Source organism: Mizuhopecten yessoensis, unplaced genomic scaffold (genome assembly GCF_002113885.1).
Source record: "Mizuhopecten yessoensis strain PY_sf001 unplaced genomic scaffold, ASM211388v2 scaffold10917, whole genome shotgun sequence".
Lineage (NCBI taxonomy): Eukaryota > Metazoa > Mollusca > Bivalvia > Pectinida > Pectinidae > Mizuhopecten > Mizuhopecten yessoensis.
This window is the reverse complement of record NW_018408786.1, coordinates 239,244-253,584: the sequence shown is the minus strand read 5'-3', so window position 1 is coordinate 253,584 and position 14,341 is coordinate 239,244. Positions and strand designations below refer to the sequence as shown.

The 14,341-nt window shown below is 35.7% G+C and overlaps 2 protein-coding genes across 2 annotated transcripts in view; one reads left to right on the top strand and one right to left on the bottom strand.

Annotated features, from left to right (window-relative positions):
* The first annotated feature begins 338 nt into the window (after nt 1–338).
* Nucleotides 339–14,341, top strand: part of LOC110463598 (uridine phosphorylase 2-like) — a 32,419-nt gene continuing 18,416 nt past the window's right edge. The window contains exon 1 of the mRNA XM_021518337.1: nt 339–612. Coding sequence (XP_021374012.1) covers nt 587–612 — 26 coding nt within the window. The 5' untranslated portion in view covers nt 339–586. The remainder of the gene's footprint in view (nt 613–14,341) is intronic.
* LOC110463597 (transient receptor potential cation channel subfamily V member 6-like) lies at nt 9,444–12,617 on the bottom strand. Its single transcript, XM_021518336.1, has one exon. The coding sequence runs from the start codon at nt 11,861–11,863 to the stop codon at nt 9,899–9,901; it is 1,965 nt and encodes a 654-aa protein (XP_021374011.1). The 5' UTR covers nt 11,864–12,617; the 3' UTR covers nt 9,444–9,898.

The following is a 14,341-nucleotide window of genomic DNA, read 5'->3' as shown; positions in this document are numbered from 1 at the left end:
CAAAAAGGTTAACTATTAATTAAAAAGATATGCAGTTAACGATCTATCAAAGTGAAGGCAAAATTGCTCTGTTTTTAAATTAAATCAATTTATATGTGATTAATATATTTTTTAATTGACATTTTGTGAAAGTTGTTATATAATAAAACACATTTTGACTACATATTATAATAAAAAAAATTAGGATGAATTATTGTTATTATAAATGGGCTCTCGTACAGTAATATGTCCGCAGACCTCTGGGCAATATTTCCATAATTTATACGGATGATTCTAAGGTCTACTGTGAAGTTATTATACAGTTAAGTACGAGTTACTTCCCTTGTATTACAAAAAAGACCGCCTTTACATAGCTGTAATTCGGAGCTGTGCTTTTGTTGCAAAACAGTTCCCAATGTGGTTAGATAAGAGTATAACGTACGTGATTAATCCTTCATAAGAGAGACATAACATCAGTTGCACCACTAGACGTGCCATTTCCCTGGACAGTGGGGAGATAGGTCAACGAGGATAACATATTCACCCTTCAGTAGAGGAAGGCCGTATACATTATCAAGGGTGGAGAAGATCACGTTAAATCGACAAAATGAACCACCAGGATTCTGTTGAGAGGCAAGTGTGCAAAAAAGGCGAAAGCTGGTGTGATGTGTTTTAATGTTACGTGCTACCAGATTAGGGACGTGGGTTTATGAACAGATGAAGTTGTACACAGCTAGTTGGGCACACATACTTCCGTATCAATCAATATACGTGTATAAACATATACTAGATATGTATATGATTATATGATATATCATACATGGTATATATATACCTATATAGTTTGCGGATTCAACACCTACTATAGGGCCGGTTGAAGTGACCTTTCTCATTTTAAGGTAGCCTAGCTAGACCATACATGGAGGTCATGTGACTTGTGTATTTTTCTTGTAAAATCTCTTACCCCCGGCCCCTACTCCTCCCCGAAGAGTGTGTATTCACTATAAATGAAATCACTTTAGTACGTTTCATTTACGAAATCTTTTGTGTATATCGCATAGAAGAAGTACCGATTATCGGGCGACTCAAAACGAAAGTAGGAAACAGCATGGCGTGATAAGATTCCTAGTTTCGGTTTGACTCGACTGGTTACACAAACAATAATGTTGGGGATTCTCACAAAACCATTCGGTACAAGATTATTATAGAAAAAATATACATGAACACATTTGACACCAAGTTGTTTTTTGTGTAAAAGAAGAATCTTCACTATAGTGCCCTAGACTTTGACAAGTATAATGCATAGTGTAGACTACTGGGCCCTCTTGTATAAAACATCTCAACTCTTGAGATTTCCTCAAGTCTAAGATTTCCCATAGACGATACATTGCTTGAGATTTTCCTTAATTTTGAGATGTTTTATTCAAGTGACCCCGGGTAAACTTATAACGCATTAGGTAAAAAAAAAATGTAGGGCAGGTCGGCCATTTTTTAATAAATAAAAAAATATGGATAGGGGGTCAATTTAAGAATATTTAAAAAACAGAATACTAACCATATCTTTAGGTCTTTAAAATAATTATATGGGATCTAATTTTGGTTTTGGTACTGCCTATGAAGAAAAGAGGGGTATATAGTTATATTGTTGCCTGGTTTGTTTGTCCATCAATTTGTTTGCTTCCGCTTGACAGGTTATACAAACACTGGATAGATTGAGTGCATGTGATCGAGTGAGATAAAACTGTAAGGGTCGAAGTTAAAAATGTGGTTGGTCGGATTACCAGTAACAAACAATTATTTTGGCCCTACACTCCCCAAAGTTCATGACTACCAGTGGCTAACTCTTTCTTGTCAGTAAAAATTCCAGGGGCAAAAAGAATTAACATCCCTGCAGTTGGTTAGCGAGAATGTTTTATTCATATCTAGGTATCTGGAAGTTTTATGTGGATTATGATCGCATCAATGATGAATGTAGCTAGGGTTACGGTACTAAAAGGATGTTGTTAATTTGATACATTTTATTGACTATAGTTTAATATAATGACATGATCCTGTCAATAATGTGACCGATTTATTGTTGTATCGGCCTCGATTTACCCAAGTGAAATCGGCCCAAGGTAAAATCGGCCCTATGTAAACATGGAATATACATAAATGTTATAATAATCCCTTTCTTTGGGTTTCATTTATATATCAACCTCTGAACATATACATTTAAATTAATAAATTCCTTTAGCATTTCCTTGTCTCAGTCGCGAGTTCCACAATGGGAGGTAACCTGTACTAATGTGATCTGTTATATACGTCGCGTAAGATAGTTATCATTTTGTGTGTAATCTGAAACACTGACATTATTTAATTAGATTTAATTATTCGAATGATTTTTTTTTATATGATTAATGAGGAAGTTAGCCGATGCATACAGTCTGGTAGGCGAACATCATTGTTTGTGTAAGGCAATAAAAACAAAACAACAACACCAGTACGTAATTCAATAGATCCTTTACTGTATTTATTTAAATATAATTCTATTTATAAATGTATAAATCCCATGTATTTAACATATAGATAGTAGGGCCGATTTCACCTGGGTAAAATAGGCCTGGCCGATATAACCAATTACCATGTGACCGGTAACTTTTTCTGGAAAAGAAGGGATAGCTTTATAAAGTCAAACTCCGGTTCAGTATTTATTGTTTTCTAACTACCAGTTCCTTTACATTCACTTCTCGGATACATCAACAATGCACAGGAGATGCTGGTGCCCTATATATGTAATCATTCTGTCTGTTAATCTAATTTCTCTGTCATTCTGTCTGTCGATCCTTCTCTCTGTCATTATGTCTGTCTGTCCACACTTTTGTTTCTGGACATTATCTGGGAAAGGAAAAGACAAATCTTTTTGAAATTTGACATGGTGATACACTGTGTTATGTAGCAGGGGTTTATCTAGGCCTTTTTTTACTAACGGTAATGGGTAGTTTCCCCATGTGTGCTTATTTTCCCTTAATTTCAGTAAATTGTTTAAAAATCCCCTAGATTTTGTTAAAACTTTGTGAAATAATTATATTTCTTAGATTTTTGGTGCTATTTTACATTTTGTTTTTTCAAAAGCAGGTTTTTGGTGTAGAAAAAAATTCCCTCATGAGATTTAATTTTCCCCTCAATTTAAAAAAAGGTAGTTTTACCTAAATCCTAGATAAACCCCTGTGTAGAGGTGCAATATGGTCAAAAAGCTGTCAAGGTCAAGGTTACTATTACTAAAAATAGACTTGAGGGGTGCGGGTGGGGATCAGGCACATGGCAGGGCCCATGCTGACCTGTCAGTGTTCTTTAGATATCTTTTCTTCAATCCTGAAGTCTTCTTTTTGGTCCAATCTGTGTGTGTGTGTTAATTGAGTGTCCTCTCTTTTATTAGTTTTACTTGTACTAAGGGTGGGACGTATCCTCATGAGATGGACAGCCATCACAGGTGGTCAAATGTCCACTACCCCATGAAGGTTCCCAGGATTCAGTCTGTACCAACAATTATATCTAATGATGCACACCTCCCTTGCTCTTTTCACTACTCTAAAGTTTGTTTCCTGTCCTCTCATCATCAACACCACCATTCCTACAACATTGACTCACAATAACACCTTGTCCTCATTCATTTCATTGCTTTCATCTGACATCATTCCAATTGCTTTTTCTTACATCAATTATATCAATTTCTATCACTTGTAATATTTTTGAGTATATAACAGATTGTCCACCAATCTATTTATATCACAACGTCATAAAAATATTAGCTGTTAAGGTAAAGGTTTCCAACAAGCCTAACTATATTATAAGTCATCACCACTATATACTTGATTAAATCCCCTTTAAAAGAATAAAACATAAATATCATAATTATAGTTATTCAAAATTTGATTGTTTGAATATATATAATTAAAAAAGCCAAAGCGCTACCAATGTTATCATTTGAGAATTATAGATATGCTACATCAGAATGAGTCTCCTAGAATTCATAGCCAATAACTTAAGGACAGAGGAAGTTACCCTAAATCAGAAAAAATCTGTATAAAGGGAGAATACTCCAAGTAAAAAACAAATTGGAACTCTTCTTTGCTATAACTATTGCAGTGGTACTCTTCACCTTAAGAATTGTCTTTTCCATATCTCTATGTGTAACTAAAAGTGACATACTGAGGCATATCTCTATGTGTAACTAAAAGTGACATACTCAGAGACATATCTCTATGTGTAACTAAAAGTGACATACTGAGGCATATCTCTATGGGAAACTAAAAGAGACATACTGAGGCATGTCTCTATGTGTAACTAGAAGTGACATACTGAGGCTACAGTGGCATACTGAGGCGTATCTCTATGTGTAAATAAAAGTGACATACTCAGAGACATATCTCTATGTGTCACTAAAAGTGACATAATGAGGCTAAAGTGGCATACCGAGGCACATCTATATGCGTAACTAAACGTGACATACTGCGGCATATCTCTATGTTTAACTAAAAGTGACAAACTGAGGCACATCTCTATGTGTAACTAGAAGTGACATACTGAGACTAAAGTGGCATACTGAGGCACATCTATATGTGTAACTAAACGTGACATACTGAGGCACATCTCTATGTGTTACTAAAAGTGGTATACTGAGGCACATCTATATGTGTAACTAAAAGTGACATACTGAGGCATATCTATATGTGTAACTGAAAGTGGCATACTGAGGCATATCTCTATGTGTAACTAAAAGTGACATACTGAGGCATATCTTTATGTGTAACTAAAAGTGGCATACTGAGGCACATCTCTATGTGAATCTGTATCAGTGTTTCAGATGATGTTGAAAAAAATAGAGTATTTCAGACATGAAAGCCTGTTGAGTAATTCTGGTGCCAGTTGGAATATTAGAGATGAAGCTGCATGCTAGAGGTTGGCATCCTCAGTGGTTTTTTTTGCCTCTGTGTCCATGGTCAGTGGCTATAAATAGGATTACCTCAAAATATCACAACATATTTTTATTTGTGTCTATGTATGAGTTATAATGTCTGTGATCCAATATCTGCACTAGGTTCGAACAATATATCTTCTATATCTCTCTCAACTGTAGGTGGCTATAGTTATAATTGGTAAATGATTAATATACTTTATCATATGGAGGTATTGGGGTTATGGAGATTCTCCAGCCGGAAGTGTATAACCATTGAATGTAAGAAATGTGAGATGCGTATCCAACATATGGTTCAATAACAACATGAGAGGGATACAGGCGCTTTAGGCCTCATGCTAGAAAATATAACGTCATCGAATCTACATCGAAGACAACAACACAGTTGAATCAGGCAATCATAGGTCTGTGAGGTTGTGTTTCACGGCGCTTGGCTCCTGTTGGTAGAATTGTATTAGTTGGGATGTTATATATGAGTTCTGTCCCTTTTCTAGATTATATTTGCCCCATTGACAACAACGTCTTTGTGACGTTTGATGGGATTGGGTGCCTGTTCACCTGCCCTTAGACATATGTTGTTCTGCTATGTTTCTTGTCATGTGAAGTGAGTTCTTTGACATTTGAGATATCAACACAACACCAACTCAAGCATGTGTACATGACTGTTTTATGGTGGAAATACAGGAGTCATGCACCTAGTCACGCCCCTAGCCACATCTACATACATATTTAACACAAATCGCTAGCAGATTCATGTAATATTTATGGAAGTTTTGTTGTTGTTCATACTTTTATAACAATTGCAAAATGGTGTGTCGGGAGAACGGCCTAGCTCACCTATTGGTGATGTATGTTATCATTATGTTAGCAAATATCAATAGAAATACATGTATCTTAAGGAGCCCTGTACCACCGCAGTGGCCAAGTGGTTAAGGCGTCTGCTACACTCTGCTACCACTAGTCCTCCACCACTGGGTCGCGGGTTTGAGGCCTACGTGGGGCAGTCGCCAGGTACTGGCCGTAGATCGGTGGTTTTTCTCCAGGAACTTCGGCTTTCCTCCACCACCAAAACCTGGCACGTCCTTAAGTCCTAGAATAGGTGCCATTGACCATATATTTATGTGGATTGTAACGATGGCTTTGATTGGTGCTAGCATTAATTTATTCCATCACATCACTGAAAGTTGCACAGCAGGTTATTATTATTAATTACATTTTGTATATGCCAATGTACCTGTAGACTTGAATTACATATTTAAGACGGCTGATCAGAAAAGACTTCTTTTCAGGAAGCCCTTTTTACCCCTAGAACAATTTAGTGTAGTGATGGAACATTTAAAAATATTTGTTAAAAAACTTTGACTAAGTCGAATTAAGCTGTTTTAGGATACTTAAATATGAAATATGGTTCAGCATATTGCTTACATTTCATATAAATGCCTCAACCTTATGATAGTCATCAGCCTATTGAGTGAGGTGATCCAACACTGTCCAACAACTTATTGTAATGTTTAAATATTTTAATGCCTACTCCTTCAGAATTGTTTGACAGATTTTAACTAAATTTCATGTTGAATATCACTGATAAAGGGTTAATAAAACTAATGTAAAAAGAAAACTGTGTCCCCATCACTAGGAAATGCCTTGAGTGGGTGACTCGGGTGATTGTCAAGGCCCTATGACCTCTTGTTCTTAAATTTCATCTACATGTTTCCATGGTGATTTGTTGTGCATGTTTTATAAAGAGACCGATTGGAAGAATAAAATGGCCGATAGGTGGACATCTTGGATATTGTTTGTAAAAGTTTGTTATTGCTATTTCTCATTAAGTTCTAGAAGGATCTCTCATATTTCATCTGTAGGTTTCACTTGGTACTTTCTCCTTCATTGTGTATGTTCAATTTTGGAACTACCCGGTAATCACAAGAACATGATGGATGCCAGGCAATCATCTTGGTCTTCTTCACAATGCAGAAAAACAACCATTATTGATACACTGTATGTATACAGTTTTTATTTCAAGAATAACAAAATGTTTTCTATCATTTATAACAGAAAAATGAATATGTCATGTGATGTGAACTATATATACTGTCTTAACTAACAAATAAATAAGGACCCTGTATTTAGTTTAGTTGGGAACAATAAATAGCCAACCTAAACAACTAATATGAAATAGAAATATTTTAATCTAATTGCAACACTGTTATGTCCTGTGTAATAATATACATAGTTACTTCTAAATAACTTGTATACCGGGAAACCGTTAAAGGCCAAACTGCCGCAAAAAAAATTCCTGGTATACAGTATTGACTAAACGGAGGAAATAATGGAGAATTCAACGTTATGATAAAATAAATACTCTGGTATATATTTCATCAATGGATAAATGATACAGCAAAGTTGGGTTTATCTAAAACATTTTTTTTTTCTTTTTTTTAACCTTTTAACATTTTTGAACTATCTCAATTACAAAAACCATCACTTGAGGAAATTGTTTGGCAAAGTTTACAAATACACATGTATATATGTATTTCTTGTGAAATTATCCAAACTAGTTGATGTTACCGTGCACACACAATTTCGTTACGACGGGTCCCTGTGTGTGTACACCATCAGAGAATGAATAGCACTATCACAATACACCTTCATATCCACTCTCACGTTAGCTGGGGAACCGTAGCTCCTAGGCCCGATCGTTTCATCTATGGTCCAATAATAAAAATAATAAAACGATCGGGCGTAGAGCTACGGTTCCCGCAGCTACTCTCACGTACGTGTTCGTTTGGTTGTACCACTAGTTCTCGACATAATTTCACTAAATAATTCAGAGTGACAAGTCAATAGGTAATTGATCCATAACAATGTGGAGTATCTCCTGTTTTATAACCTAATAAGGTTTAGCTAAAAGTTAATAAGGAACCTGTAACACAATTTAAAAACTAGAGTGTGCATTGTTGGTCCATAATTGATTCCTGTGGAAGTTTTAAAATTACTTAATTGAAGTACACAAAAAGCATACAGTATTTACTGTGTAACTACACAGAAACATACAGGTATTTACTGTGTAAGTACACACAGAAACATACCGGTATTTACTGTGTAAGTACACACAGAAACATACAGGTATTTACTGTGTAACTACACAGAAACATACAGGTATGAACAGTGTAAGGTAACACAGATAAACATACAGGTATTTACTGTGTAAGTACACACAGAAACATACAGGTATTTACCGTGTAACTTCACAGAAACATACAGGTATTTACAGTGTAAGGTAACATAGATAAACATACAGGTATTTACTGTGTAACTACACAGAAACATACAGGCATTTACTGTTCAAGTACACAGAAACACAACTATTTAATGTTTAACTACACAGAAACATACAGGTATTTACTGGTTAACTAGACGGATAAACATACAGGTATTTACTGTGTAACTACATAGCAACATACAGGTATTTACTGTGTAACTACACAGAAACATCCAGGTATTTACTGTTCAAGTACACAGAAACACAACTATTTAATGATTAACTACACAGAAACATACAGGTATTTACAGTGTAATGTAACACAGAAACATACAGGGATTTACAGTGTAATGTAACACAGAAACATACAGGGATTTACAGTGTAAGGTAACACAGAAACATACAGGTATTTACAGTATAAGGTAACACAGATTAACAAACAGGTATTTACTGTGTAACTACACAGAAACATCCAGGTATTTACTGTTCAAGTACACAGAAACACAACTATTTAATGATTAACTACACAGAAACATACAGGTATTTACAGTGTATGGTAACACAGAAACATACAGGTATTTACTGTTCAAGTACACAGAAACACAACTATTTAATGATTAACTACACAGAAACATACAGGTATTTACTGGTTAACTAGACGGATAAACATACAGGTATTTACTGTGTAACTACACAGAAACATACAGGGATTTACTGTATAAGTACACACAGAAACATACAGGTATTTACTGTTCAAGTACACAGAAACACAACTATTTAATGTTTAACTACACAGAAACATACAGGTATTTACAGTATAAGGTAACACAGATTAACAAACAGGTATTTACTGTGTAACTACACAGAAACAAACAGGTATGAACAGTGTAAGGTAACACAGATAAACATACAGGGATTTACTGTGTAACTACACAGAAACATACAGGTAATACTGTTTAAGTATGCACAGAAAAATACAGGTATTACTGTTTATGTATGCACAGAAACATACAGGTATTTACTGTATAAGTACAAACAGAAACATACAGGTATTTACAGTGTCAGGTAACACAGATTAACAAACAGGTATTTACTGTGTAACTACACAGAAACATACAGGCATTTACTGTTCAAGTACACAGAAACACAACTATTTAATGTTTAACTACACAGAAACATACAGGTATTTACTGTGAAAGGTAACACAGAAACATACAGGTATTTACTGTATAAGTACACACAGAAACATACAGGTATTTACAGTGTAAGGTAACACAGATTAACAAACAGGTATTTACTGTGTAACTACACAGAAACATACAGGTATTTACTGTATAAGTACACACAGACACATACAGGTATTGACTGTGTTAGTATAATTATACAGAATCATACAAATAACTATTCTGTAAGAACATGTTCTGACCAGGTCATACTATATACCTGTATCAGGCCTTAAGGAGGCTCAGGCTGGTTTGAGATAAAAGCTTCATAATTTTCTTTTGATGTACGTTTCAGAGAATTATCAATTTATACATAAGTTTGACTAACCATTTTCTGTCCATACTAAAGGCTTCACTGGAATCTTATAATCCATCCTCACAACTTCCAACTATAAAACTACACGTATTTATGCATTTCAACCATACAATGTATTTTATATGATGAAGTTTTGGAGACATTATTCTTACACTATTGCCCTATTTGTCGTCTGTCAGTTTAGCTGTGTGAGTAATTCCTTCAATATCATCTGGATTTGTCATAAAGGCCTTACCCTTGGTGAGATCTATGTCCTTCTCCCATGCCAGTCTTTCCAGCATGGTTGAGAAGCCTTTATTGTCATCGTCCGAGAGCATTGACACTCGACGTGAGATAGACGGCTTCACATTGAGCTGTCCCGTAAGACCATTTTTCTTTTGATGCCTGATTTGGTCAACAATGAGCTTGTTGGCGCGTCTCCAGAAGGATATAGCTGCTTTCTTTTTCCGAGCAACCGTTCTATTTTGTTGTTTGATGACCACTAACCCTCTCTGTTCTACAGCACTATCTTTCTTAGGAAGACTGCCGAAAACAACACGTGGCTCCCCAGAAAGTTTCACAGAATACTCCATCTGGAATTTTAGAAGGTTCTTTTTTGTAAATCCCTTTTCCAGAACCACTACAATTTTGGCCCACTGTCGTCGCCATTCTTTGGCAGATTTGGAAACGACCTGCTGATAAGTGTTGCCCATCATGGCGATAAGCATGTTGAGGAGAAGGATTGGCACAAGGACCATGAAAAACACAAACACAGTTTTAGTCAATGCAGGGTACTTGGTTTTCTCAAAATCATCATACTTAAACTCACCTAAGGTCATTTGGAATAGGGTCATAGATGTTTCCCATATATTATCTGCAGCAGGAATACCCTCCGTTCCCTGGAACAGGAAGTAAAACACTTGCGAGAAAAGCAAGACGAAAATCCCGTACATGCTTCCAAATTTCATCATGTCGGTGGCAAGCATCTGGTATGTCATGACAATCATTGGCCCAGTGAGAGGATAACCCTTGGCGAAGAACAGCAGGTAGAACCAGGACCCAGGCACTGCTACAATCAGAAGGACACTTTCTGCTGTTTCATACCCAGTAAAGCGGAGTGGGATACACAACATGATGAGGAGACAAGAAAATAGGAATATAGTTTGTGCTGGCGAGTGACGAGAATTCTTCAAAAAAGCCCAGAATCCTTGTGAGGCAACTTCCCCTATGTCGATGATCAAAATGAGAACACAACCTATGCACACAAGTATTTCGCTGACAAATCGTACAATATCTTTAACACCGTGTACAAGCAATAATCCTTCTGCCGGGCGGGTGTAAACTGCTACACTAATCAGAATAAGATGAACAAATGCCATTATAAGACGCTGGAAGAACCATTTTTTGGCATAACGCTCCCATTTCTCATCGAGGAGTTGCCTCATCACTCCACCCTCAAGCAATTCAAGATGGTCATCTGTCTCGCCATTTATTATGAGGATGAGTGCTGAATACATGTTTGTATTGCCACTGGGACCGATGGAGTCGAGAGCGAGCAGAGGGTAGGCAGAGCAAGTGGTGTTACTGTACCGCCAGAACTCCAAACTGCCCATTTCCAACATGGCTTTGAACAAGGAATGGCGTCCAAGCTTGCATGCTAGGGAAAGGGGGGTGAAGTTGGCATTGTTTTTCGCAACCGTGTTTGCTGGTTTTTTCGGATGACGCACACAGAACTTAAACATTTCGATCTTGTCAGCAACAACAGCAACATGGAGGACAGTGTTGCCATAGGAATCCGGCAGATCTGGATCAGCACCGTGGTTTATCAGGAAATCATAGATCTCCTCGTTCGCGTAAGATGTGGCAAATGCCAATGGGTATTCTCCATAGTAGTCCATTTCAGCGTAGTTGATCTCCTTTGATTTTTTTGTTCCACTTTGTATGGAGAAATTACCTTTAACTTTTTCATTTATGCTGCTTCCATTATTGATAAGTTCTGTGACCTCTTCAAGGTCACCGTAGATGATGGCCGAGTGAAGAGAAGAGCTTTTAGTGTCCATCAGGTTCACAGAGTCTATTTTTTCGGATTCCTCATCTGATGATACTTCCGTTATTTGTATATCTGGTGAAACTTTTGTCGTCGACATGGTTGTAACGTATCGAGTTCCTCTATCACAGTTTCACTCTGCAGTCACATCACATTGCAGATTATTTATATGGCATTCTCTCCATGAGTTTTCTGTTAGATCCCAACGCCATAAAACTAGCCAATCACAACACTGGTTCATTATGATGAAGATATCTTGTGCCAGAGACCTATTATTCTATGAAGTTCCCGCTAAGTTCTATTTTAAGGTAAAACAAATCATGTAAATGTTCGCGGAACCTTATATAGGTTCCTATACAGTTCAATTGTTTTTGTTATAGAGTGTTACAATGCAGCTGTTGTCGTCAGATTTGTTGCTGGTTGCCGTGGAGACAGTTTGTCCCATCCTTTATCTACCTGTTAATGTTCTCCATATCTCATCGAATGTTTTTGTGTGACAAGATAAAACAGACTTCCTGGCCATTTTCATACATTCATAAAGGTGTCCTCCATATTTTCTCTCGTAAAGTTGCCAGATCTCATTAAATAGTAAGATTTAAACCATTGTGACCACACGGGGTGACGGCACACCATTCCTCTCCATGATTTTATGGCCTGACTGCTTTAGATGAATTCCATAAAACTCTTGGACAAAGTATGGGCTATCGCTGGTTTCGACGGAAGGCATTTACTATAGATCCATTATTAATTTCTACATTGAATATTCCTGGTTATAGCTGGAAGGAGTTTTTGATCCGGTGTCGAGAATGATATGTTGTGTTTGCTTGAGCTATTCAGCTACATTGTCTAGTAAGTTAAGTGGTAAAAAAACGGTGGTACATCGTTTGCCCACATAATAATCTACGTACGTGACGCCGAAACTCATCAGGTATGCATGGCTCGGTGGATGAATTAGGTAAAATGAAATCATCCCTGTGATCACATATAAACAAGATTACACACCAAACCGTGACAAATATATATACTCCAAGCCAATAGCTATGAAACCGGTCCTTCTCAAACATCAATAATTAGCTACGCCCTGCTTCTCTATGCTAACAAGGGTTTGATGGTTGTACAAGTCCCATCAATAATTACCATCTCTTTACTTTTTCTCTTAGCAGTTCAAATAACCGCTAAAATCATGTCATGTACGTGGAGGGCCTTGGATTCAATGTGTTCGATAAATAGTTACGGGCGCTTATGACGACTGAAGGCCTGACATAATTAATGGTGATGACAATGGTGTTTTATAATTATAATTTAATCATGATAATGGTTTATATGGTAACTATCATGTGTGTATAAACTTGGCCTTATTTACTCAAGACCTTGTACAAAGAATCAACCCATTTTGTTTAATAATTCTGTTTATTGTGTATGTGAATGTGCCACTGCCTAAGGTAATATTGGGGTTAAGTCAAGATTTACCACTCTAAGGTTATGTAGAGTGTTTAATTAACCCTGATCTGTTAATCCAATTTTTTAACAAGAGTCTGTGTTTTTATAAAGTTCTAGAATTATGAGAGAAAGATAATCCTTAGAAATTAACTAGGGACTTTGTCTAATTACAGGACACAGCTGCCGGACCATTTTCTTTGGCCATTTTGATAAGAGTTCCAGATTGTACAGTAAAAGAATTATACCATACAGTAAAAGAATTATACCATACAGTATTTTTTTATACCATACAGTAAAAAAAATATACCATACAGTTCAAAATTATACCATACAGTAAAAGAATTATACTGCACAGTAAAAGAATTATACTGCACAGTAAAAGAATTATACCGCACAGTAAATGAAATATACCATACAGTTAAAGAATTATACCATACAGTTCAAAATTATACAATACAGTAAAAGAATTATACCACACAGTAGAAGAAATATACCATACAGTTGAATAATTATACCATACAGTTAAAGAATTTTACCATACAGTAAAAGAATTATACCACACAATAAAACAATTATACCATACAGTTAAAGAATTACACCATACAGTAAAACAATTATACCATACAGTAAAACAATTATACCATACAGTAAAACAATTATACCATACAGTAAAACAATTATACCATACAGTTAAAGAATTATCCCATACAGTAAAAGAATTATACCACACAATAAAACAATTATACCATACAGTTAAAGAATTTTACCATACAGTAAAAGAATTATACCATACAGTTAAAGAATTATACCATACAGTTCAAAATTATACCATACAGTAAAAGAATTATACCACACAGTAAAAGAATTATACTGCACAGTAAAAGAATTATACCGCACAGTAAAAGAAATATACCATACAGTTAAAGAATTATACCATACAGTTAAAGAATTATACCATACAGTAAAAGAATTATACCATACAGTAAAATTATTATACTGTACAGTAAAAGAATTATACCACACAATAAAACAATTATACCATACAGTTAAAGAATTATATTATACAGTTCAAAATTATACCATACAGTTAAAGAATTATACCATACAGTAAAACAATTATACCATACAGTAAAACAAT

Excerpts from the sequence above, each read along its gene's own strand:
- LOC110463597 (XM_021518336.1), bottom strand. The coding sequence starts at position 11,863 with ATGTCGACGACAAAAGTTTCACCAGATATACAAATAACGGAAGTATCA.